General features: G+C 42.4%; 2 protein-coding genes across 4 annotated transcripts; one reads left to right on the forward strand and one right to left on the reverse strand.

The window, feature by feature from the left end:
- Positions 1–10: 10 nt before the first annotated feature.
- LOC106652837 (protein fem-1 homolog C) lies at positions 11–13501 on the forward strand. Of its 3 annotated transcripts, none has more exons than XM_014371983.2 (9): positions 11–249; positions 8777–9284; positions 9746–10054; positions 10300–10663; positions 11250–11310; positions 11565–11744; positions 11824–12069; positions 12153–12278; positions 12357–13501. In XM_014371983.2, the coding sequence occupies exons 1-9, from the start codon at positions 247–249 to the stop codon at positions 12576–12578; spliced, it is 2019 nt and encodes a 672-aa protein (XP_014227469.1). In that variant the 5' UTR covers positions 11–246; the 3' UTR covers positions 12579–13501. The 3 variants fall into 3 exon arrangements, with proteins under 3 accessions (XP_014227469.1, XP_014227470.1, XP_014227468.1); XM_014371984.2 differs by lacking the exon at positions 11–249 and adding an exon at positions 2417–3145; XM_014371982.2 differs by lacking the exon at positions 11–249 and adding an exon at positions 3154–3937.
- Positions 13502–14420: 919 nt separating this feature from the next.
- Positions 14421–18457, reverse strand: LOC106652792 (protein Skeletor, isoforms B/C). The gene is made up of 11 exons (XM_014371931.2): positions 18364–18457; positions 17628–17850; positions 17445–17553; positions 17122–17360; positions 16858–17026; positions 16680–16794; positions 16454–16590; positions 16239–16374; positions 15245–15838; positions 15056–15166; positions 14421–14978 (listed from the first exon to the last, which is right to left on the reverse strand). The coding sequence occupies exons 1-11, from the start codon at positions 18455–18457 to the stop codon at positions 14776–14778; spliced, it is 2130 nt and encodes a 709-aa protein (XP_014227417.1). The 3' UTR covers positions 14421–14775.
- Positions 18458–27251: the final 8794 nt, after the last annotated feature.

A 27251-nucleotide genomic window follows, 5' to 3' on the forward strand; every position in this document is an offset into this window, starting at 1 on the left:
TTTGGCCCCGGGCGCCACACGAGTCGCTGTCGGACCCACGTTTTTATATACTCGATATAATTTTTTGACTCGGCGATCGGAGGGCATCTTTTTTTTTTTTTGCTGCTGCTGCAGTCCACATGCTGGTGTATTAATTAAAGAGGCCACCCCGAGGGTCTGCGCGGGATTCACCTTTTGCGGGGGAACCCAAGACGCGCAGTAGCAGCGGCATCGGCTCTTTTCGCGTCCACCATACATACACACACAATGGTGAGACTCTGCTAAGACATTTTCATATATACCTACTGCTACACTCTGTGCACCTTTATGTATAACAACTTCTGATCTATACTTGCACGCTATACACGAGCACACATTGCGCACGCTATTATACCAATTCGATCTGCACCGTATTGAAAAAAGCAACTTCATTCGATGTAACGAAGCCTCGTTATCATAATTTCGAGTTTCTTTTTCCGTTCACGCGTTGGAAAATTCGCGCCGCACACGTATTATTACGTGACAAAATTGTCGTATATATGTAATTTTTCAGCTCGAGTTCGGAGCGATCGGCAGCCACTTCCATGAGGTATTTTTATTTTTTTTTTAATCGCCGATCGCGTCCTTCTACATTCATATATATCCGTGTGTACCTCGAGTCGTCTTATAAGGATGGAAAAATTCATCTAGCGCGCACAAAGGCTCGATTCGTCCACACAATCCAATTAATGTATCGGGGGCTCTTTGTACAATTGGAGCATTAATCATTGATATATGTCCATTTCTAAAAAAATAATGACGCACTCGCGGTCTGCAATAATAAGCGCGGGCGCCACATGAAAACACGTTCGATCTTTTTTTTTTGTTTCTTTATTCTTTATCCAGCGGTTCGATGTAAATTTTAGCAAAACACCTGCGCGCACATACGCTTATTGACATTAAATGCCTTTGCAGTGCGCGATCGACGGTCCGCAAACACGTGCCTGCACACAAGCTATACAACTCGGACTTGTTTATATTTATTCACGCAGCTGATATGTATTCGAATTAAAAAGTTGCGATGCGATTGTTTTCCTATAAATATAATTTATATATTTTATTTCTATAAATAAACGTGATATTTAGTATAAAAAAAAAATATTGTAAGCGAAAGCGACGAATCGTACGATACAACTCGTTTTCGCGAATACATATTCCAATCGATTAAGAAAGCTCGAATCTATAGGTAGGTATAGGTGTCTCGCGTCGAAAGCGCTGCAGTTTTATCACAACGTGAAAACCATAATACAACTATAGAAGCACAAGAGATCGAGAGATGCACGCGCTGTATAGGCAAGTCGATCGAAACGAGCCGATCTCGTCTCGTCTGGCTCGCTCGACGAGAGAGAGAGAGAGAGAGAGATCAATGGGCTATTGGAAAAGAGAGACGGGAGGCTTCGCACTTTCGATCTCGCGCTCGGCGAAATTTTTCCCCATTATAACTCTGCGCTCCGAGCTCTCGAGTCGATGTCTCAAAGTCGCGCGCGCGAGCCACGCGAGATTGGCACGAGAAAGTGCAAGTAAATATATAAAAAGCGATAAGTATTATAACTCGGCGCGCCGATCGGCGAATGGCCGACTGACTTGCCGAGAATTCGAATTTGCCGCTGGACGCTTACGAGCACATGTACAGCGATACATATAATGCACATACAATACAAATAGAGAGGTATAGGCAGAGTAGCGAAGCGTCATCTGACGACAGACGAGCTCTCACGTATACGAGAGCATAGCAATATTATATACATTCTGCAATACGACTTCGTTGTCATCGTGCAGCACCGAGAGATGTGCTGCAAACATTGCTGCGATCGAAAAAGACGCAGCGAGCAACTGCAGTGTCGAACTAAGGCTCGAGAATGAGAGAAAGAAAGAGAGAAAGAGGACCATAGAGATGCAGTATAGTAGCGCCGTGGTGGCAGCAGCTGTTGTTGTTGTTGTGCATCGCGAGACACACACACACATTCACACAATTACAAGTACGTAAAGAGCTGTTACATGTCTGTGTGTGTGCATCGTGACGATCCAATGCGTTTTTATACATAAAAACATTGTGTACGTGTGTGCTGCCGTCGCAGTCATAGCTTCATAGTTGTTGTTGTGTGCAGTGCGAGAGGCGCACGCGCATCCATCCAGTATTATATCCGCCACTATATAAACGACGATATATACCTGTATCGATGTTTAGCATTGGCCGCGACACACACACATGAGCAGCACGAGTGCCTGTATGCCTGCCTGCCTACTGCTGCTGCATATAGCAACACGAGAGTCTCATACTTAAAAAGCTGTATATAATATAGTCGTCGTCGTCGACGCCGTCGCGGTCGTTGTTCACGTCACAGCAGCCAGGCAAAACTGGTCGTGTGTGCGCCGCCGACGACGCTCTCTCTCTCTCTCTCTCTCTCACTCATTCGCAGTGTATATGTACGTTCGATAGCTATGTAACGAACGACGAGACTCCGGAGTCGCGCCCAGCCTTTTAAATCGTACATATACATACACTGTAACGCACATCCTATATATATCGAATGTTGATTTAAGAGTCGCGCGATTGTCGTCAGCTGGGCTGCGCGCCTGTATGTGTGCGTGCGTGTGTGTGTGTGCGTGTACTGCACAGCGTTCGTTACATCGAGGGATTTGGGCTGCAGAGTCTCGCGCGGTGCACGAGTACATCAGTTCTCACGCGACTCTGCTAGAGACGAGACACGGTGGTACATATATAACAGTTCGTCTGGCCTATTATCTCTCTCTCTATATTAATCGTTTCACTGCGTGCCTGTGTATAGTGCGCGCGACGTGTTTACACACGAGTAGTGCGTGTATCGCCACGGACTTGTACGTAATTCGAGCTTAAATAATCGCGGCCCGCAGTCACTTCTGCACGCGCAATACACACACGAGAGCCTATATACTGATACACTAGTATAATCGACGGGGCAGTGATTGGGAGTATATAGTGTTTTTGTGTATAATCTCTCTGGAGAAGAAGACGAGCAAAGGATCGTGTCTCGTGTGCCGCACGGGACAATAATAACGACAACAACGACAACAACAACACGAGCCCGACAACAGCAACCTAGAAGAAGCTAGAGGCCACATCTCTTCCTGCGCAAAAATTGCATGAGTAAGGGTTTCGTCCTATAAGCTCTTTCTCTCTGTCTGTCCGACTCTCTTTCTCTCCTCGTCATCTTCGATTTACTCATCGTCGTTGTACCTCGTGCATATATAAAGAGGAAGGACGAGGGTAGTAGCTGTGCGCGCACATTTTCATTGAACCTTGAAAAAAGAGTCTCTCCTGCAGCAGCAGCAGCAGCAGCCACTGCTCTATGTTAGTGTGACTCTCGCTCTCGCTCTCTGTGTTCGTGTGTGCGTGCTTATACATCAACTCTCCTCTCGTTCGGTCGCTGTGTGTATACATTATAAAGCTGCGACTCCGTTAGCCTTCGCAACTCTCCCTTCCCTCCTCCCTATACTAACGCGTGTATATACTCGGTCCAAAATCTACACATCCTCCCCCGCGAGTGAATCGTCGTCGTCGTCGTCGTCGAATCGCGTTACACACGCGTACCACAATATATATATCCAGCATCAGCAGCAGCAGCAGTAGCTATTAATTAGTGCGCGTCGTCCGCCGAAAGCCCGACTTGCTGCCACAGTGTGTGCACGAAGACATGCGCGCCCATTCAGGGACGCGGACGCACATTACTGTAAGCTGGACTAGCTCCCCCAAGGCAGCAGCAGCAGCAGCTGAGCAAGAGCAGCTACAACAACAACAGAAATCGACGACGACGTCTGCACTCGAGGCCATTGACGACGCCGCCGCCGCCGCCGAGTTGCTGCTGTCCCCCAGCGCGACGAGGCTCATATGGTCGTGGTGCTGCTGCTGATCCTAGCCGAGCACCTTCGGCTTTTTAAGGTTAGAAAGTTAACCTCCCAATGATATACATACATTAAATATGTATCTCAACGGAGTTCTGCAGCCTCTGCGGGCTTTGGCGACCTTCTTCTTCTCCGTTCTCCGAATACATGATATAAACGTCGTCGAGCGTGTCAAATCGCGGCTGCTCATTGTAATAAGTGTCGGTATACAATGAATATCGGTCGGACGTAAAACTCGATCCGCGTTTTCATCGGTAAATCGTCTGCTGGGGGTAAACAAAGCTTTTACTTAGTATTATACACACACAAAGAAAAGCGGACAGCCAACGTCAGAAGGGGCTCACAACGATCTGAAAATCAAAGTGTTGTCGATATTTATTCTCTTATACTCGCACATCGTCGTCGTTGTTGTTGTTTTTTTTTCTCTATATTATACTTCAAACACGCAGACGACGTCGCGAGCTCCTATTGTGCGAGAGGCGTATATAAAACACGTTATATTATCGTCGTCGTCAAGGGTAGAGTCGAGAGCTCACGACGCGCCTGTCTCATCTCGGGGCGCGTGAAAAGCCATTGAGAAAATTGCCTCTAGTGTCTCGAGGCTAGCATAATGACGCGTTCGATACTCCACATAGCTCGAATGTTAGGATAATAACTCGTATTGATCTCCTGCGTGTGTGTTTGTGTCTGTGTATGAAAGCTCTCTCGCGAGGGCGAGAAAAGTCACACGCGCGTTAAATGAGGCTGCATAAATATAAGTCGGTATAAAACAAAAGTTTTGCCGTTCATTGTCGTCTCTACTGCTAGACAGACACGAGGCAGTGTCCGCGATTCTCATTTACATTCAGCTGCTGCTGCTTTCGTTGCTACACGTGCTGCTGCTACTGCTATTGTGTACCGTGCACTCGCGTGCATAGTAATGCGCTATGGCTTTTGTGCGACGAGCGCAAGAATTTTTTTTAAGCGCGTGTAATCGAATTCTCTCAAATTGTCGAAAAAAAACTTGATGTAAGCAGCTGCCTCGCGCAAGCTCTCGACGTGTATATACAGCAAATACACTTCCTCCCTTATATTCCGAAGTCGCGCGTCGATATTAAAAGTACATAGACACGCTCTTCCGGCCGTACTTGACATACACACGGAATGATACGTATTATATAGACCTCGAGGGACACCGGGAAGTGTACCACTGCGCACACAACGGCGAGAAGTAAACAACGCGTATTTGGCCGAGTCGTCTTACTCTCTCTATTCGATTTACAAAAGACAAAGTGCGATACAAGCTTCGAGCCGGAAATAGAATCAGTATGTATAAACGATATAGGTAGAGAGCTTGCAATAGGAGAGCTTTCCCGAATACGCCCGCGGGCTCGTTCGGCGCTTTAATTATATCAATGCGGACGCGGCGGACTCTACTCAGTGTGCGCGTCATTCATCGCAAGGGTCAGCAATTGGCAGCTCCAACGACACGCACGTGTGTGTACGCAGAGAGAGGCCACATGCCATTGTACATACATACGTGCATGCATGCTTATAGAGGCTTCGTCATTTTTCGACGATAGGAAGTCGATTTATCGCCAAGAGCTATACTCAGGAAAGAGCTTCTGCTGGTCTGGGCGACGAAAATCCGTTGTGACAAGAGCTGCTGCCTTTTACTCGATCGATTCGCACCCAGACCAGCGTGCAGTACATATTCGAGCTTCGTCGCTTTCAAAGCTCGTCGCATATATATAATACGATGTGAATGAAAGAGAGCTCTCGCGAACGAGGCGAGCCGCGCGCGCGACGAACGACCAAGTGTCATTCACCCCATCAATCGTACATTCCACTTGTCAGACGTGCAGCTAGCTAGCGGAGCACCCCTTTAAGCCGCCGCTGCGGCGCTGCAGCAGCAGCAGCATGAGCTCTCGTTTTCTCTCTCTCTCTCTCTCTCGCTTTCGGCCACTATATATAATATATATAGTTGAATTTCAGCAGCAGAGAGCAGTTTCATACATAAGTAAGTGCAGCGCGGCGATATAAATAAACGCGGGCGATATATAATATAGCAGTGGACGAGTGGCTGCTGCTTTACTTCGGATGGTATCGATGGATTCGAGAGCATATATAATAATAATAATAATAATGCGCGCATCGCGATCGAAATGTGGATCGGGGGTATGTCGGGATTTGGCATGTGCACTCGTCGTCGACGTCGTCATTCGTCGCATTCACGCAGCACATAGCTCGAGAGAACTGCTGCTGCTGCAGCTGAGCCGATTCGTCATCGCCGCGCGTCTATCGCGACAGATGACAGCGACTTATCACTCGACGGCGGCGGTGGCTGTGTGCGCGTCGATGATAAGGCAATATATATTATAAGCCCGATACGTGCGTGCTCGATCTCTTGTCCATGTCGTCGTCGTCGTCGTCGATACTCGAGCCATTGTATATATGACACGCATTCTTTCTCACTCTCTTGCTGCGTTGCTCTTTATGCATGGATACGAACTGCACGCATAGCAGTAGTAGTAGTATAAGTAGTCGTTGTTCAGGGTCGAGTCCCTTAATCGAGAGTCTCTTTCTCTTTTCCTCTCGCACGTGCTGCAGGCCTGAGCATAGCAGTAAGAAACTTGTCACTCCTTTTTCGTGTATCTTTGCGTCTATCTCTCTCTCTCTCTCTCTCTCTCTCTCTCTTTCTTTGGTTTGACGCGTAAGCCGATGCGTGCACGATTTTGCCGATCTACGTCATTCGAGTACGCGATTCGTACGTGCAGTTCAAAACTCCACTAAATCGGAAATCCCCCTTTGTCTCTTCGATTTTTCCATCTCTCTTGCTCTCCGCTTCTGAATCGTTGCGCGCGCGTATATTTTATACGTACGCAGTCATCGCGCGAAAAAAGAGCAAGTCAAGAGCAAAAGAAAAAAATCGGCTATACGCGGTAGCTGCTATACTCGCTATAGAACGTTCGACCACGAATTAACACCTGTACGATTCCCTCGCGCGAACGACAGGTACATATAAGTATATATAGGTGCCGCTTCTGTTTCGCGCGGGTGTCACTGCGGCAGACGTGGTACTGCGCGGGTGAAAGGTACAACAGCTCAGGAGCTCTGGGTGCACAGCTCCGCGAGTCTATATATCTGTTTTCGCGAGTCGCAGCAGCTCTTCGATCGCGGATCTCGCGCATTGCTGCTACATGTGCAGCAGCTGTGCACCGCGAGAGTACCGAGAGCTGTATCGTATGTGCAGTGGCAGCGACGGTGGGCAGGTTCTCTCTTCTCGTCGCGCGACTCTTAACTTAACTATATAGTATATATAGTTGTGGCGGTGCGCGCACTATAGCACGCTACATACAAACACGCGCGTATATTATACAGTTCTCTTCAGTTAGTTGGCAAGCGACGCGCCAGTGGTGAGCGTGTGCTGCGACGCGTCCCTGCTGCTGCTGACTGCCGTGCAGTGCACACCAAGATTCGACGAGCAATTGTAAGCAACATCTTTAACCGCGTTCCTCCTTCGATCGGTTTGCCTCGAAATTGAATCAGTGTTTGTGTCTATATAAGTGTGTGGGAGATCCGCATGTTCCATAGAACCAGCCTCCTGTCTCAAATCGTAGGTCAATGTGCCAACAGCTTATCTCGTTGTGTAAAAAGAAAAGGTCGATTCATCCTTTTACGTGGTGCACACGCACAGCAACACGAGTACAGAGAGAGAGAGAGAGAGAGTGAGAGGCGCGAGAGCCCGAATTCTTTGTTCGATTTCGACGACTCTCGCAAAAGTTCATTGTGCACGAAAATTGACTCACGCCGCACGATGAGGTCATGTACGCACAGGGGCACTCCAACGCGATCGTTTTTCGCTCGTTGCAGCTCTTGTTTTGTTTTGTGTCGTTGTGTTGTTGTTGCGTGCGCGGCTGCGTGACATTCGCGCGCACACACCACGTGTGCCTATACCTTAAAATTTAAAGTTGTGTATCATCATCTTAATCTTATCTCATCGAGCTGCAGGGACTTTGGGATAAAACGTAATATAGTCGTAACGCGTGTGCTGATGCTGCTACTCAATTTTCAAAGTGCTCTCGCATCGAGAGCCAATTCAAAGGGTAAAAGTGTCACGTGCTATCGCGTCGAGACACGCGGCCTCAAAATAATGATACATCTTAAAATTACCATGTGCTTACTTTTATTATAAATGGGTGTCACACTACGATACACGCGACTATAGTACAATCGTCAAGCTGCTGTCTAGTTGCATACCGATACACAATAGGGATTTTGCAATCGACTGCTGCTGCTGCTGCTCTTTACCTGCGTGGCAGTTTATAATGTACTTGCGTCAATGTATGCGCTCGCACGCGCTGCAGCAGCAGCAGCAGCACAACAATAACAACTTATATATACTATAATACGAGAAAGAGCATTGCAATTATAGACCTTGGCTCGTTGTTATTATTGTAGACTTACTTACTCGCGAGCGAGCAAGTAAAGAGCTGTATAGCGAGACTCTGCACGAGCTATTTTATATCAAGCATTATTATATGTATGTATATGATACTCGCGCAATATAGAGTCGCAGCCGCAATTTCAATCTCTTATACGTTGGCTTTTGCACGTTGCATCGCACGCAATGTGCTCCTTAAATCGTCGTTTATTAAACACAATGTATACGAAGCTTGGTCGCGTCCTACTGCCTAGACCATCGTTTCCTTGACTCGTACTGTACGTTATGTGTCGATTCATTCACGCAGCGACTTTCTGTTGTCTTTTTTTTTTTAAGTCATCGTTGCGTGCACGACAGCACGTGCTTGTGTGATCGATCTTCGATACTTAAAAACATATGGTTATTAACTCACTCACACGTGTCATTTTTTATTTATGTCTATTCTCCCCACAGCGGGGTCTGGTAAGCCGGAGAGCTTGCTGGCGCTGGACGACCATGTGGCTGACCAACGGGCCGCGAGGCGCCCAATCCACCCAGACGCAGCAGCCCAGCCTGGACGAGCACTTCAGCGCTCTGATGGAGTCGATCAAGCGCGCGCCCCAGGACGGCCGCATGGACTACGAGGTCCAGCTCAATCTCGAGCGTCTCAAGCCCGAGCAGCGTCGGGCCCTGGTCAGTCGAACCAAGGACGGCTGCGCCCCGCTCTTCCTGGCCTGCAAACGGGGCTGCCTGGAGATCGTCGACTATCTCGTGGGGGTGTGCGGGGCCGACATCGAGCAGCGCGGCCTCTACGAGGTGCCGGACGATAGGTCGGTGCACTGCGTGACGCCGCTGTGGTGCGCCGCCGTCTCGGGCAAGCTCGAGGTGCTCAGGTATCTGGTCGCCCACGGCGCCGAGGTCAACGCCGTCTCGGATTCCGGCTCGACCCCCGTGAGATCGGCCTGCTTCATGACGCATCTCAGTGAGTATGATGATATTAAAATTTTCCAAAGTCCAATTAATGCCGTAATTATCTCGTATATATAGCGCGGTGATGGTGCATTTTTAATTTTCGTATCCTCCAAGGTTCTCGATTTCCTTCGAACGTTTCTCGTTTACCTTATAATGTCGCGCGCTCCTCTCGTGTCTCTCGAGATATATCTGCTGAGAACCGGCGGAAGTGATTCGATGCTTCTTCAACTTATTTCTTCTTTTTTTTTTCTTCGCTCGCCGATTGACATTGATAAGCGTCGGCGCATCGGTCGATATTCCGTTGCCAAGATTCCCCCCGCGCGCCAAGGCAGGTCTAGGTCAATGCTGCGCCGGATGCCAATAAACGACGAGAGACGATCGTACACCTTGCGCAACTAGTACATATAAGCTGAGCATCGATACATGATTGATGATGATGGTTTTTTGTTGTTGTTTTTGTCGTCGTCACAGACGTGGTGTCGTACCTGGTGCAGAACGGCGCGGACATCCTCAAGACGAATTACAACGGCGGCACCTGCCTCATCAATTCCGTGCAGAGCGTCGATCTCTGCCTGTTTCTGCTCGAGCACGGGGTCGACGTCAACGCCACCGACATCCAAAGCAAGACGGCCCTGCACTACGCCATACAGGAGCACCGCTTCGAGACGACCAAGCTGCTGCTGGACTACAACGCCGATCCGCATCTGCGCTCGCGCTACAACGACGACGCGCTGCAGACGGCCTGTCTCAAGGGTGCCACGCAGATCTTCGATTACTTGAGTGAGTTTACATATTGTATAAAAATAAATATTTCTCTCTCTTGCAGTCTTGAGTTTTTTTATGATGGTGCGTGCGCGCGCCGAAGGTCGACGGGTTTGCGAGACGCGCAAATGTGTATTTATTTATACGTTACGGCTAAGCCGGAAAAAAGTCTTCTGGGATACGAGCAAAAAAAAATACGCGTATTTTTAAATCGAATTTTCTCGATGTAATTTTATTATTTTTTTTCTCTCGTCTCTTCGCAGTCGAGCACGTGGAGTACAGCAAGGAGCGGCTCGCGGATGCGCACGAGCTCATCGGTTCGACCCTGTTCGACGAGCACGCCGACTCGCAGTCGGCCCTGTCCTACTGGCGCCGTGCCATACACATACGCAACAACGGCGGCCTGGACGGCCAGCCGATACCCAAGAGGCCGGTGTCGCCGTCCTGGGACACGTTCCTCAACGCCACCGAGTTCAGCAGCCTCGAGGAGCTGGACACGGTCATGCTGGATCTGGACGCGGTGCGCATGCAGAGCCTGCTCATCTGCGAGCGGATCCTCGGCCCGCATCACAAGGACACGCTGTTCCGGCTCATGTATCGGGGCGCCTCGTACGCCGACGCTTTACGGTATGCAGCAGCAGCTTTTTTACCTTCCTTCCTTCCTTCCTTCATTTTTTTTTCTTGACGCAATTGACGCGGTGAAACCGCGAGCATGTGCGTCGACAGAGTTCGGCGAACGCAAAGCCGCAAAGACATCGTCATTATCGAACGACAAAGATGACTCATAGAGTTTAGAGAACCGATTTGGGGAATATTATTGCAGGATTCTTTATAAATAGTACCACTTATTGTGGACATGAACAGTTTGAATTAAGTTTTTAAGTAAATAAACGAAATTAGACTCTACTGATAAATCATTGCTACCAGGTATAATTAATTTAATGAACTTGCCATTATGATAATAAATATGGCATGAAAAAGTAATTGTGTGTCAACATTGGTTTATCAGTAAAACCTTCGTAAAATAATTGCGAGACTTTATTAAGAGATTATAAAAATTGATAAAAATATGCTGTCTATTTAAAGAGAATTCTGACCCTAATTTTTTTCATACGTGTGCTCGAGGATTTCATCTTGATTACCAACTTTTAATCCATTTTTCACTGTCGCGCATAATTCCAAATAATTACCTTTTTCTCTCTTTCATTTTCAGTTATCAGTATTGTATAGACATGTGGAAACGAGCTTTGGAAATTCGAGTGGAGAAGGACTCCGTAAGTATTTTAAAAATAACCCAATTTTTACGAATTTATCGCTTTACCTCTTTCGCTGATGCATCGCTCATTAAACGCGCGAACGAAGTGATTCAATGCTATCTGCGATGGCTAAATATAGTCAAAGCTCGCCTCTCGAAATTGCCTCGAAATTTCCAAGGGCTGCTCTCGCGAATCTATACAATTTCCGCTGCAATCGCACTTTTTTTTTCTTCATTCGATTTACTGAATTGCTTTGCCGTTCGATTTTGCAGATTTTATACTCCGATACCTGTTTCACGGCTCAGGCATTGGTTAGGCTTATGGTAGATTTAAACGAGAAAACTGTAGAAATAGATCGTAACCGAGAGAAGACGGAGCCAAGATTCTGTGATGTTGTGGCGATTTTCAAATTGTTCTCGAGCAATCTCACCGAAGCGAGACAGCTGCTACAGGTGAGACACTCGCAAATTTTTCACTCAAAAATAGCAACGTCCATATATTTTTATTCAATTTTTGAATTCGTGCTCGCAGCAACGTCCAGTGTACAAAAGACAGAAGGAGAGCTATAACCGAATTTTGAAGTGCGTCACACATTTGATATATTTGCTACTGGAAACCGCGCAGACGGAGGAGGAGCAGACGGAAATGCGGCAACTGATCCGAGAATTAGTCAGGATAAATCCCAAATCGCTGTACACGGAGGACACGCTGCTGCATCTGTGCGTCTCCAGTCTGAATACCATTCATTCTAATTACTTCGCGGCGGACGACATACACGTAAGCGACGGCCGTTTTTAAAATACAATTTTTCAATTACACGTACGCGTTTTTGGATTTTAATTTGGAACTGTTTTATCCAGAAAATATTTCCTCATTACGGAGTCGTCAAGCTTCTTCTGGAGTGCGGTGCTCCCATTAATGCCAAGAACGAATCTCGATCGACGCCTCTGCACATAGCTAGTAATATTTACAATTTTCATAATAAGGTGAGTAAATTATATCACGAACGACAGCCGCGACGCAATCGACCGTTACTCAATGTGTTTCTCATTGACTTTTCGCAGTTAATTAAGTTATTGTTGGACCACGGAGCACACTTGGACACGCCGAATCTCGTTGGGGACACACCCGCTCGAATGATATCCTCGAACGCCGTCAACGACATCAATCTTGTAAATTATCTAACTCTTCAGTGCCATGCGGCTCAGGCTATTTGCAAGTATGGTATTGAATGCAAGGAACTGCCTGTGACGCTACATCGTTTTATCGAGTTACACGAGAAATAATTTTTCTTTTATTTTTTATTTTTTTGTTTTTTTAATATTTACATGATCGTGTAATTTAGCTGAATTAATTTCATTTTTGTCATTTGCGAAATCGAGTGATTGTAAAAGAATAAAAAAAAAGTCCCACAGATGAACTATTTGCAAGAACATATTCAAAGCAATAGGAAATAACGCTCTAGGTTTATGTGAACTTTTTATAGTTTTTTATTGTGACTTCGTCTACTACTTCTTGAGTTAAAAAAAATAAACACCAAACTCCACTACGGTTTCTAGCTTTATATTTCCGATTAGTAGCTTTGTACAAATTTTAAATTATTTCGTTCTGCTTCAAGTTTGAGAAACGTGAAAAACTGAGCTAAATAATTTTACTAGACATGTCTTTGTATATGTAACTTTTTATTAAAAAAAAAAAAAAAGGCTGGAGAATGTCGTAGGACTCTGCGAAGACTACACACGTGATATCTAATTAATTACATACATAAGTCTTAAATATGTTGCGTTAAAATAAAAACGTTTTCATTAGTGAGAATGAATCTAATAAAAGTGAGCGTATAATTTGATTGATTGAACGGAAAAAAGAATGTCGAAATGCCATACACCGACGAGATTATTTCTCGTTGATGTTCAAAAAACTATGCACTTCCATGCTGTAATTTATTTTATTTTTCAGCCTATAGCAGATAAGTCAGGGCACTATGCCACAGGTTATACATTAAAGTTAAAACGATATTTTAAAAATATCCAGTAGTTTGTATTTATTCGTTTCATTTATATGCCAACATGTTAACTGTATAATAGTTATCTGATGAATCAGAAATTAAAACAATCATTGTAGAAGTATATGTACAACATTTAAAATTTAAATTTTAACGCTAGTCAATCCTTCGTTCTTATAATAAAAAAATGTTTATTTTCAATGAAAACAATTGGGTATATAAATTATATAACTTTTAGTAAATCTACCCACTCTATGAACACGACTTCAAGAACATCCAAAAAGTGATCAATTTGCACCAATGGCATATTGTCCCGACTAATAATTATCGATTTGCGCTTAAAAAATTATGCATAATAAATTTTGAATTTATCCGCAAACCATAAAATATCAAGTCGATTGAAAAAAATATTTCGATTCAACTTGTATTTAATAAGTTTGATGAAATATTTTATTAGTCGGCCTAAAAATGTTTTCAAAATTACATATAAAATAAATTTTTACAGCAAAATTGTCGTGAAACATTTTACTATGTGTTCATAATAGAAAGAATATCTTATAGCATATCTACAGTATCTTTGTTTTTCTAACAATTCGTAAGAAATTTTTCATGCTATGACATCTTTCTCGATCGCTATATAAACATGTGCATCGTATTTTATAATGCAAAGTCAAGCCTAGTATCTTTTGCATAACTATTTTATTTAATAATAACCAACTATTCAACAGCTATAATGCCTAATGTTGTGTACGAAACGAGAAATCATTTACAATTAAACGCGATGAAGTATTAAAATATGTCTTGTGATATTTGAAGAAAATGAACATCGTTTTATGCTAAATCTTGTGAATTTGTTTGAAAAAAAAAAAATTAATCGTACATCGGTCTCGATGACAACAACCAATGTTCGATTCTATGGCTTGAAGCTTCTTATGTGTAATAAATGAAGATACATACACACAAATTTAATAAATAATTAATCATTTAAAATAAAAGAAACGTTTCGTAACTTAAAACCCTGAGAGTATTATTAATTTCATTTTTCCATCTTATTTTTAGAAAAAAAAGTAAAATCACATTTTACAAGTTGTTTGTGTTCTTGCCGCAAGGTGGCGAAGCACTTAGTTCAAAAGGCTCCCGCGAGAGAAAGAGTCAAGATGGGGAGATAAGTCAGGCTGGTTCTCAAGCTTCAGGTGCAAGTTTCTACGCCACATTTCCAAGACATTATATTGTCAGTTGGCGAGAAAACTCTGCGGAGGACTTCGGCTTCTAAAAAACATCTACGCAACTTGCATCCAAGTCTCGAAATTACACGATGTAAAACAAAATTAAGCTTAAACAGTCAATGATGTTCATCCGTTAAAATTGAAAAATAAAAGCTATAACCGAAGTTCTAAGTCAACTTCTGAACTATACTCGACGTCTCATAAGACTGGATTCGTCGTTCGGTATCGTAATAATAATATTAATAGGGGGTGGTCTTAAAAGTTAAAAATTGTCGTAAAAAACATCAACGAAACAAGGACTATGGGGTAATTGAGACTCGCGCTCGGAGCTGCATTGCTTTTGGAGTAAGCGTCGATCACTTGTATCTTCCAGCCCATATTCGCGTGGGTGAAGGAATTGTAGTAGACGACGTCGGGCCAGGTGGAATTGGGCGTGATCTCGAGTATGCCAGGCTCACCTGCGAACGAATCGAAATTAATTTTCATGCTACGAAAACGATCGATCGTGAGAAAAAAAAAAGAAACGAAATCGTACCTGGTTCGCAGGAGCTTATTAGGGTTCTGTTGAATTTTTGGAAGGTCGGAAACTCGTCGTCGAGTCTGCGATCTCGGTCCTCTCTGTGCTTGCTCAGGCACAAGGGTCCGACTGTAAAAAAAAACAAAACAACGATTACTTATAAAAATCCTGAGGAAAAATCGAGAAGTTATAGCAATATCGACTCACCGGCCGTGGGTCTAGGCCTGCCGCGCCTGGTGAACTCGATACCGGCCAGCACACGCACGCCGCTCTGCGTCAGGTCGCTCAGCCTGTCGAAGCCGCCGTGCGGCTCGTCCGTGATGATGAGCGGATGATAGAGCTCGGCGCTGTGCGGATTGTTGCCGCCGTACACCTGAAAGCTGTAGGTCAGTCCTCGCCTCACGTACAGCTCGGGTGCCAGCAGACCGTTGATGTACCAGGCCAGGCCCATCGTCGTCTGGCCCGTGATCGCCTGATAGCCGCGACGGCCCGCCGCGGGCCCGATCGTCGCGCGGAACGTCCTGACGCTGCGATCGAAGATCATGCTCTTGGGCCAGGCTGCGGCGGAGCGCTGCTGCTGCTGCAGCTTGAGCAGACCCGCGGCGCCCTCCTGCTCCTGCTGGAAGCCCATGCAGTTGCTCTTGCTGGCGCTGGCGGAGGTGTCGCTCTTGAAGTTGAGCTTGACGTTGCCCTTCGGATAGTACTCGTGGAAGCTCGGCTCTCTGCGCTCGTCCAGGCGGCCCATCGCCCAGACTATGTAGACCGACGAGTTGAGGGGGAACTCCTTGTCGCCGGGATCGGCTAAGAGCAAAAGGCATTACAATGATATGCGCGCTTTTGCGGCAGGCAGATCGAATATATAGCGATTTTTTGATAGTACCACAGTACCGAAAACATCGAATTAGAATTTACGAAGCCGTTCTTTGATTTATACAATTATCTTTACTTTGCCACTTGCAGATTTCACAGATAAAAGCTACTCGCCATCTAGTGGCAGGGACTCGAAGCGGTACTATCGAGTTGAATGTCGTTTGAATTCTTTAATACTTTTAAATAGTCACTTTTCAAGTCCCATTATTGTAACACAGAAAAATCGCCGAAAACCGAGCCAATTACAATGGTATAAGGTAATGTAAACGATCGCTTTTTCATCATTAGACCATTATTAATGCAGATAATTTCTATATCAAAGTGTCCTTACGAGAAATGAGGGCCCTCCGGTAGCTGACCGACGTGATGCCGTTCTGACGGTAGGCCGCGGACAGCTGGTTGCTTTGCTGGCCGCCGACCAGCTCGTCCTTGCACACGCCCTTGTACTGGCCGAGTACTTTGGTACACTGCACGAAATTATATACACGTAATTCAATATCTTCGCAATTTTTTAATCATAATTAACGTTTCATCGTGTGTACTCACGGGTGCCTTGGCGGTGACGTTGTAATCCACGGCGTAGCCCAGGGTGTCGTCCATGTAGGCGACCGTCAAGTCGGCGCCCTCCATCTGGCTTCTCTCGTCCGAGCCCGACAGACCCCAGGCCATGTAATCGTTCTCATCTGCGGAACGGTGCGATATAAATCCATAATTATAGGACAGTCCTGCATCGATTTTTTGGAAAACATGAGTAAGGCATTATTGTACTTACCCATTTGGCCAACCAACTTGAAGTTTATCGATGGTGCGTTAATGTCGTAATGTAGCTGGAATTTTTTGTGCAGCTGAATACAGGTATATTTTTCAGGACTCTCGATCTGGTGCACCTTTAACGAGAAAAGTTTTGCTCGCTTTGGATAGTCTTTCAATAAATACAGCAGATTATATACCTTGATGAGAGACGGAGGAACGCTCAATTTTTCCGGTATCGATACGTATCCGTAATTGGTCTTGCTCTTGACGTCGTAGATGCTCAGCCAATTGATCTTCGAGATGGTCAGATCTCCGGGCAAGACGATGACCACGTCGACTCCTTTGTAAGCTCGAATCGGATCCAAGCTGCAACGTGTAACATCGACATCATCGTCATCGTCATTGACAAAAAAAAGGCATATCCCAAAAAAAAAAAGAAGATCGGTATATGATATACTGACTATCCGTGCTCGTCGGGTACGATGACGCCGTTGGGCGATGGCCTCGAGCCCTGGCCGACGAAGAAGTGCGTGTCCTCGCCGAGGCCGTCGTAGGTGAGTGCCGGTATGCTGATGGTCTTGGCGTCGAGTACGACGATCGACTCGGATGACACATTGTGCTGGAGCGTGCTCAGCTGCGCGATGCGCCGCGGCGCGGGGGGATCGAATTCCTCGGCGATCGTGATGTCGCCGTAGGCTTGCTACATAACGATATTTTTTTTTATTTTTATATCGATACGTCGAAATTTTTTCGATATTAACTCATCCGGTGTATAAGCGCATACCTGAGTCGAGAGATCGTACACGGCGAAGCGCTTGATGTCGCTGATCTTCTTGCCGTCCGGTAAGGTCAGCGTGAAGTCCTTGTTGTGGTAGCGAGTCAACACGTTCGTTCTAGTACAAAAAAAGAAATTGTAAAAAATTGCAAATCCGTCACGTTACACGAACCCGAGGTAACATCGACTCACTTTCCGTACTCGTCGGGCACGATGAAGCCCTGGGGGCCGGCCATGGTGGTGGTGCCGGCCCAGAAGAACGTGTCGGCGCCCTTGCCGTCGTAGCTGAAGTCCGTGAGCAGCAGCGTGTAGGCGTCCACGGCGTAGACCGAGCCCGAGACCTGATGGTGATAGGTCTGGAAAGTGGCGATGAACTTGCCTCGCTTGTCCTCGTCGTCGTCGTCGTTGAATTGACCTGATCGCACAGAGACATCGCCGTCAACTTTATATATTTTGTATACACGATAATATCGTATATCCCGTGGCTGTATGCGTTTTAGAAAGTCGATCCAATTTATTTTTATTTTATTTAGTGGTACACGCGGAGTCGCGCGACGATTCATAAACATTCCTCAAGATATATTATATATATGCCTTCGAAACGATACCAAGGTTATCCCGATTGTTCGCGAGAGAAAGTACGCCTATATATATACGATTGAGATTTAAAGGAAATAGGCCTAGACGAGAGAGAGAGAGAGAGAGAGAGACGAACCATAATAACGCAAGACACATTTATTCACACGCACCGCACACAGCGACTCGCGTATAGTGCACAGGATACCACGGTATTTCGCACTCGCGAATATTACTTTTCAGCACCACACACTTTGCAGGAGATGCACTTTTATTTATTAGAGACTTGGCGAACCGGTCCCCAGTACATCGTGTTGCGCCCCGCTGACGGATCGATATTTTGACGTTTTACCGTGAGTCGAGGTCGCCCTGGCAGCAAGAACGAGGACTAGAATCGCCAGATGGACGGCAACTCGGTTGCTGGACGATGAGGACGACGAAGCCATGCTGCTGCTGCTGCTTCTGATGGTGATGGCGATGATGGTACTTTATCGGCCAGGCCTGCTACTATCATAGCTGGCTGCTACGATCATCGGCTCGAGCGCGTACGCAATTTTTATTTTTATTTTTATTTTTTTTTTTGACAAACACTCCGAATATTTCAAGTAGCGTCCGTTCGCGTGTTTCGCTCGACACAACTACTGCTACCTACTCCTCGGCATGGCGCGCGCGCACAGCTCTATAGCTCGCGGATTTCGAGAAAGTCAGCGTCCGTGGCTGCTGCTACCGCTGCTGCAGACGAGTTTGTAATACCAAGTGCGAGAGGAGAGGAGGAGAGAGGTGGGGGACTCATGCCCGCGAGGTATATATTGTATACGAGGCGGCGGCGTACAGGTAAAAAAAAAACGAGAGGAAAAGGTAGGAGGATGTGGGGCCGAGAGGGGCCCCGCGCGATGTCCGATGACGTACTTATATTTATATACGTACTGTTTTAGCGAGTGAAAGAGCCTCGGGATCGGTATATATGTTTCTGCGGCGCGCTCGGAAATCGGACCAGACCGCGTGCGAATGATTCGCCGCTGCGATTGCGCCAAGAGACCACCTTGGTTGCCGTTGAAAAATTTACGCGATTTGCCAATGAGCGGTATTATTGTACGATGGGCCTGCTGAGATCTTATAGGTCTGGCGGTATATCTTGCCGATCAAAAACACACGATGAACCGATGTGGATAATTTACTTTGACTAGATAGCATTTTTAGTTATACAGCTGAATTCCTTTTTTTCGTCTTAATATGAACAATTTTTGCAAGGGCTTAAGTTTATCAATGAATGAAAATTTTTTTCATGTCATTGATATCGAGGAGTGCGTGTCGCGCTCCGAATGGCAAGTATGGCAGACGAGCTGCGTCGATCCCGCCACGCTCCTCGCATGTAATACACGAGAATCGTGAATTCGGAAATCCGCGAAGACATCGTATTGTTGTCATTTAAAATCTTCAAAATATAAGATATTTCTGACTCGGTAAATTAATGCATATACTTCACTATCGAATGTTTAAACCAAAAAATACCGTAAGATCACTAATTTATTTGAGCCTTGTATACACTATTGCACCACGACGTACGAATTGCGAAAACTAAAAAAAAAAGCCGTTGTAGCTAATATGCATTTGAACTCGTTGAAGACCATTGCAACTGAACGAGCATTAAAAAAGTGTAAAGTTTGTGTCATCTTCGAAACTGTTACTCAAATTTTATTTGGACGAAACACCCCAAAAACGGACAGAAAATCCATGTAAGTATTCGTGTTCGATGAACTCAGACATTCAATTGGGGAAAATTGATCAACAATAGCGAGGATTGTTCTTTGATGGACGTTGATGGTTAACAGAGTAAAAATAAACATAGTAAGGATAACTTATGAACAGATAAACCGGTAACTTAATCGTGAGCAATATAATCATAAACGATTTTTAAATTGCCCTCGACGCACTGATTAAGTTAATAGTGAAAACAAATTAGTTTCAATGTTGTCTTTTCCTATTACACCGTTCAATCTTGTCTTTGCTTTAACAACAAACAGTTACAATTTTCTTATTTAATTTCGGTGGCCATAAGTAGAAAGATCTATCGTTTAATTTAGGACACAAAATGGATAAAAGTGAGAAGAAATTGGAGGAAGTTGTCTCGAAAGATAATATGAATAAACATGACATTGTTGTTTCAAACGACAAACAATATATTTGTTATATTAATCAGGAGGCATTTACGCTAGAATCAAGTATGATAAAACACCGAGACACAATTCACAATGATCAGAACGAGTATGCGTGTGAAAAGTGTACGAAGATATTTGGAAGTAAACAGAGTTTGCTAGTACACTTAAAGGCAGTACACGATGGTAGCAAAGAAAACTTCAAAAATTACTTATGTGACAATTGCGAAAAGAAATTTGGACGAAAATCGGAATTACTTCGCCATCAAAAGACAGTCCATGAGGGTCGCAAAGATTTTGCATGTGACAGGTGTGAGAAGAAATTTGGACGTAAACAACATTTGATCATTCATCAGAACACAGTACACGAAGATCACAAAGATTACGCATGCAACAAGTGCGAGAAAAAATTTAAACATAAACCGCATTTGCTCATCCACCAAAGAACAGTACACGAAAGTCACAAAGATTTCGCATGTGGCAAGTGTGAAAAGAAATTCGGACACAAATCGACTTTGCTGATCCACCAAAGAACAGTCCACGAAGGTCGCAAAGATTACGCATGCGACAAGTGTGAAAGTAAATTTGGACAAAAATCGCATTTGATAACCCACTTGAAGATAGTTCACAAAAATCACAAAGATTTCGCATGCAACAGATGTGAAAAGAAATTTGCACATAAACCTAATTTGCTATGCCACCAAAAGACAGTACACGATAATCAGAGAGATTTTGCATGTGATATATGCGAGAAGAAATTTGGATACAAATCAGATCTATTCAAACACAAAAAGATAATACACGAAGGTCGGAGAGATTTTGTGTGTGACCAATGTGAAAAGGAATTTGGACAAAAATCCAATTTGCTTCGCCATCAAAAAATAGTTCACGGAGGTCGGAAAGATTACGCATGTGACAAGTGTGAGAAGAAATTCGGACATAAATCGTATATGCTCTTACACCAGAAAACAGTTCATGAGTGTCGCAAAGATTTCGCATGCGACAGATGCGAGAAGAAATTTAGTCAGAAACCACATTTACTCTGCCATCAAAAGACGGTACACGAAGGTAGGAAAGATTTCTCATGTGACAAGTGTGAGAAGAAATTTGGACACAAATGGCTTTTGCTCTCCCACCAAAGAACAGTCCACGAGGGTCGCAAAGATTTCGCATGCAACGGATGCGAGAAGAAATTTAGTCAGAAACCACATTTACTTTGCCATCAAAAAACAGTACACGAAGGTCACAAAGATTACGCATGTGATAAATGCGAAAAAAAATTTGGACAGAAATCGAATTTGCTCTCTCACCAAAAAATAGTTCACCAAAGTCGGAAAGATTACGCATGTGATAAATGCCAGAAGAAATTCGGGTCTCGAGGCAATTTGATACAACACCAAAAACTGTTCCACGAAACTCGCAAAGAGTTTACATGTGATAATTGTGAAAAAAAATTTGGGCATATATCGCATTTGCTTGCACACAAAAAAAAATTTCACAGAGGTTGTAAAGAAAGCATTCCACTAATGCGAGAACTAATTATGATTGACAATTGTAAATATGAGTTGATACTTATGGATATACAGGATGAGGAATAAATATGCAAACCCTTGGAATTCTCTCACAATAAGGAGGAGGAAAAATTCAAAAACTTTATCTCCGACTTATTTTTTCACTGGTAACTTTGGATTTAACCTTGAACACAACCTCAAAGTTACAGCGAATCAAAAATCGATTTAACAAGTAGGAACCCTTGTTTTTTATTACATATTTAAAAAGAGCAGAAACTTTTCGTTCGGCTACGTCTTTGAGCTTATGTTCAAGGTCAAATCCAAAGACGTCACTGGATTCCCCTGTGAAAAAAACACGTCGGTTATGAGGTTTTTAATTTATTTCCCTAACTTATACTGCGAGATATCCAGGGATTTGCTTATTTATTCCCGACCCCGTGTATATATTTTTAATTTTAATAAAAATTAGACTGAAATGTTTGAGTTTATCTGATATCCACTATCAATACACCTTTGTTCATTGTCGTTGTAGTGTTGTGATCATAAATAACAATATCTTATTTCAAAAGTAACGTGGAAATCATTTGATAATTTCATTTAAACCAACACTTTTTCTAATTCGTCACTGGCTTCTTCCGTTCTTTAACTTATGCAGGATTCTTGAAGACAGGCTTTACTCGTTGTCTTGTTCCTATATCGAGTAAAAATTTGAAAAATTAGTTTAAAGTAGAGATAAATATGAATATGTTTTAGATTATTGATATATATCCTAACATTAATAATGGCCAAATGACCAAAAAATGACAATTATTTGGCTTATTTTAGACGTTTTTTTTCTAATAATTATTTAATTTAATTAATTAGTTACAAGTGTCTGGAAAAATCAATTTAATTTTTTCCAAAAGTTTAAACTAAAGTTTTTAACCACTTTAAATGCAATAATTGAAGCCTCCGCCACTAGATGGTGAGTGCTTTTATCTTTAAATCCGCAAGTGATAAAGTGAAAATAATTGTATATAACAAAATTATGGTTTTGAGAAAAGTTTAGTACTCATCATTTTAATTACGATTGTACTACTTTGGGCTTTTATTTCTAAATGTAAGTTGCATACAGTGGGGGTCATGGAGCATAACAATCATGCCTTAAAGTGAGGGCCGCAAATTTTGTAATTAATATGAAAAATTTTATCATACATGTGTTTATTGTTCTATTTATTCCATTTTATTTTGTGTGAACTCGATGTAGTCTGTCCGGAGATTTTTTGAAAGTATTTAGTTATAGGAAGTCAAAAAACACTTTGAGGGAATCGTCGCAAAGTTGGAATTTGAATTGGTTCAAATATTGTAAGGATATAAACAGATTAAGCGGTAACTTAATTGTAATACGGTAAATTAAAAATACAATTATAAACGATTTTTACATCGTCCCTCGACCTACTGATTATGTTTATATTAGTAAAAACAAATTAGTTTCAATGTTTTTTGTTCCGATAAAACCGTTCAATCTTGTCTTTGCTCCAACACCCCAAACAGATACATTTTACTTATTTAATTTCGGTGGCAATAAGTAGAAAGATCCATCGTTCAATTTAGGACACAAAATGGATTAAAGTGAGAAGAAATCGGTACTTACACACAGGTGTTGTGTTATAACAAGATTATTGAAAAAACCAAAATGAAAAATCCTAAAAGTGGAAAATTATCACATATTTATTCGTTTTGTCAATCTGAAGAAGAAATAATTTCATAGTAGCTCAAACGTAAATTGCACGGAGACTATATACATTGAATTTGAATGTCAAGCTTATGTCGCTTTTGATTTAACCGATTCAAACATAATATTCGAAGAAATACCGCAAGAGATGAGAATCACAGATTCAAACGATAAAAGTAATATGTATGCACTAGTTGCTGTTGTTTTAGATGATGATGCGGATAAAAGTAATGTAGAAAAAAATATTTCAAACAATTATTTGAAAAAATTTTCTATAGTTAAATTAAAAATTTTATATTATGTAAAAGTTACCAATTAATTATTCGAATAATTATAGTTTTGTATTTCATATGTTTTAATATACAAAATACGATCATTTTTCATTTAATGATCGTAACGCATTTTTTTCTTATAAATAGTTTGATATTTCTTATCACCTACGTAGACTGGCATCATTGTGCAGCTGACGCCTCGGCTTCGCCTCGTTTGATAAATTCCACGTACTCGGAAGCTTTACAGCTTTACTCTGCCTGGGGGCCGAATATACTATTTTGCGTGTTGTTATTGTAATATTACGTAAATCTCTTGAGATCTGAATCGTAATATATCCTGCCTACAGCCTTTTACAACAGAGGACATTAGATTCTTCTACTCGTGGCACGTGTTCTAATAAAAAGCCAATTTTCATGATAATTATAAAGTAAAATATCGTCGAAACAAATAATGGTGTAAATGTAAATTCGGAAAATGGTCATTGTTTAGCGTAAAAAAATGATTTCTCAAGTAACATTCAATCGATCCTATTGAAATCGTACCCGATACATTTTTAAGTATTTGTATTCAATCAATAACTTTGGAATGACTAAATTTGGACAAATACCGTATTAGTTCACTGAGTGCCATCATATTCTACCACGATGGCGTTTTTTTTGCAATCTTCAAATACATGCAGTAAGTATCTTTTTTTTTCTTTTTTTTCATTTATTATTAGAGGTGTGCGAGCACTCGAAATGGCTCGATTCCATCGCGTTGAGTTTTTTTTCGAGTACTCGAATTCTTATCTAACACTCGCCATGTTTTCAAGTTTCCGCTCAATAAATGATGCATTCAAAAAACGATGAATACCTCCTATGAATTGTTCCTAAATGTTATTTACTCACAGAGCTCTTATTTTTATGATATAAATACATTGTGTATACAATATATCAACGTTTTTTACGAAGAATGACAAATTTCCATTTAAATTAACACATAATCGTGTTAATCTTCGTAAAGAGCGTTGATTTATACAAAAAACGAGGCTTTTGTGTCATAATAGTACTTAACGATACAAGGGCTATAAGAAACATATTACGGCGTTGCGTAGTTTAGGAGCGCAGGTGGGGTCCTAAACTACGCCGCGCTGAGAAGTATCCGCGTGGCAAGAGTATCGTACGTAAAAGTTATAGTACTGTGCTAAGTTCATATTTATGCGCCCTTTTCCGAATCATAAGTCGCCGTTTCTGGTACCGTGGAAGGAAGTTAGCGCACGAGCGTATGCGAGTGCGATGCGAACGCCTAATATCGATGGAGCATAGCTGGTTTTGACTAAAAAATATTAGGCATTGCAGCTATTGCCTAAAGAGTTTAGGAATCTAAATCATAGACATTCCTAATATCATAGACATTCCTGTTTTTGCCCAGGCAGAAAGCGGGTTTTACCTAAAAGCGATAGATACTTGGCTTTGGAATTATTTTTGTTTTTTAGATCATGAATCAGTGATCTGAGGGTTGGAAGCAAGACATCTCGCTATTTCAGAAAAACAACCACCCTGCTGAATATAGATGCCAAATAATTTTATATGTGTCTGTAGCTGAGCCCGCGTATAATTTGTCATTTTTTAGGTTGAACAACGCCATTTCAGTCGATATCACTTGTATAGAATAATATACTGATCTATTTTTTTTTGTTTTTTAAAGGAATTTAAGTTACACATTTTGAAAGATCCAAATAGAGAAAAAACCTATGAATTTTACTTCATTTAGGAAGGATCCTCTGAATTATCAGTAAAAATGATGGTAACCAGTATCGGATTATAGAGATTATCGATCACAAATTGTTGGCAAATTTTAGTAGAAATATAAAAAATTTTCGTAATACATGAGTATGAGGCTCTATTTACTCATTGTTTTTGCGTGAATTCGATGATGTCTGTCAGGAGATTTTTTGGAAGTATTTAATTTCAGGAGATCAAAAATTTCTTCGAAGGAATAGTCGCTAGAAGTTTGAATTTCGAATTGGTTCAAATATTGTAAGGATAACGTATAAACAGATAAATCGGTAACATAATTGTAAACAATATAATCATAAACGATTTTGACATCGTCCCTCGACCCACTGATTATGTTAATAGTGAAAACAAATTAGTTTCAATGTTGTCTTTTCGAATAAAACCGTTCAATCTTGTCTTTGCTATAACACCAAGCAGTTACAATTTTCTTATTTAATTTCGGTGGCAATAAGTAGGAAGATCGATCGTTTAATTAAGGACACAAAATGGATAAAAGTGAGAAGAAATCGGAGGAAGTTGTCTCGAAAGATAATATGAATAAACATAACATTGTTGTTTCAAACGAAAAACAACATATTTGTGATATTTGTCAGGAGTTATTTTTACAAGAAACAAGCATGATAGAACACCGAGACACAATTCACAATGATCAGAAAAAGTACGCATGTGAAAAGTGTACGAAGATATTTGGAAGTAAACAGAGTTTGCTGTTACACATAAAGGTAGTACACGATGGTAGCAAAGATTTCGCCTTCCAAAACTTCAAAAATTACTCATGTGACAATTGCGAAAAACAATTCAGACACAAATGGAATTTGCTTCGCCATCAAAAAATAGTTCACGAAGGCCAGAAAGATTACGGATGTGACACGTGCGAGAAGAAATTTGGACAAAAAAGGCATCTCTTCATCCATAAAAAAACAGTCCATGAGGGTCGCAAAGATTACCCATGCGACAAGTGTGAAAAAAAATTTGGACAAAGGTCTAACTTACTCATACACCAGAAGACACTACACGAAGGTTGCAAAGATTACTCTTGCGAGAAGTGCGAGAAGAAATTTGTATTTAAACAGTCATTGCTTACCCATCAAAAAACAGTCCATGATGGTTATAAAGATTATGAATGCGACACATGTAAGAAGAAATTCGGACAAAAATCGCATTTGCTTATACACCAAAAGACAGTCCACGAGGGTCAAAGAGATTCCGTATGTGACAAATGCGAAAAGAAATTTGGACGCAAATCAGATTTATTCCAGCACAAAAAGACAATACACGAACGTCGCAAAGATTTTGCATGTGATAGGTGTGAGAGAACATTTGCACGAAAAACACATCTGCTTTTTCATCAAAGGAACGTACATGAAGGTCGAAAGGATTACGCATGTGATAAATGCCAGAAGAAATTCGGATCTCGAGGCTATTTGAAACGACACCAAAAACTGGTCCACGAAACTCGCAAAGAGTTTAAATGTGACAATTGTGAAAAAAAATTTGGGATTAAATCACATTTGCTTGAACACCAAAAAAAAGTTCACAGAGGTTGTAAAGAAAGCATGCCACTAATGCGAGAACTAATTATGATTGACAATTGTAAATATGAGTTGATACTTATGGATATACAGGAGCAGGAATAAATATAGAAACCCTTGGAATTCTCGCACAATAAGCGGGGGAAAAATTCAAAAATTTCATCTCTTACTTATGTTTTCACTGGTGACTTTGAATTTGACCTTGAACATGAGCTCAAAGGTACAACGAATCAAACATCGATTTAACAAGTAGGAACCCCTATTTTTTAATACATA

This window comes from Trichogramma pretiosum, unplaced genomic scaffold (assembly GCF_000599845.2).
Source record: "Trichogramma pretiosum strain Unisexual culture from Peru unplaced genomic scaffold, Tpre_2.0 scaffold58, whole genome shotgun sequence".
NCBI classification, from domain to species: domain Eukaryota; kingdom Metazoa; phylum Arthropoda; class Insecta; order Hymenoptera; family Trichogrammatidae; genus Trichogramma; species Trichogramma pretiosum.

Bases quoted from the DNA above. Each gene is read 5' to 3' on its own strand.
- LOC106652837 (XM_014371982.2), top strand. From the start codon at position 3,887: ATGGTCGTGGTGCTGCTGCTGATCCTAGCCGAGCACCTTCGGCTTTTT. The intron at 9,285-9,745 runs GTGAGTATGATG...TCGTCGTCACAG, and splicing joins CTGCTTCATGACGCATCTCA to ACGTGGTGTCGTACCTGGTG. The intron at 12,070-12,152 runs GTAAGCGACGGC...TGTTTTATCCAG, and splicing joins TCGCGGCGGACGACATACAC to AAAATATTTCCTCATTACGG.
- LOC106652792 (XM_014371931.2), bottom strand. From the start codon at position 18,457: ATGGCTTCGTCGTCCTCATCGTCCAGCAACCGAGTTGCCGTCCATCTG. The intron at 17,554-17,627 runs GTGAGTCGATGT...TTTTTGTACTAG, and splicing joins GTGCCCGACGAGTACGGAAA to AACGAACGTGTTGACTCGCT. The intron at 16,591-16,679 runs GTAAGTACAATA...ACCGTTCCGCAG, and splicing joins CAAGTTGGTTGGCCAAATGG to ATGAGAACGATTACATGGCC.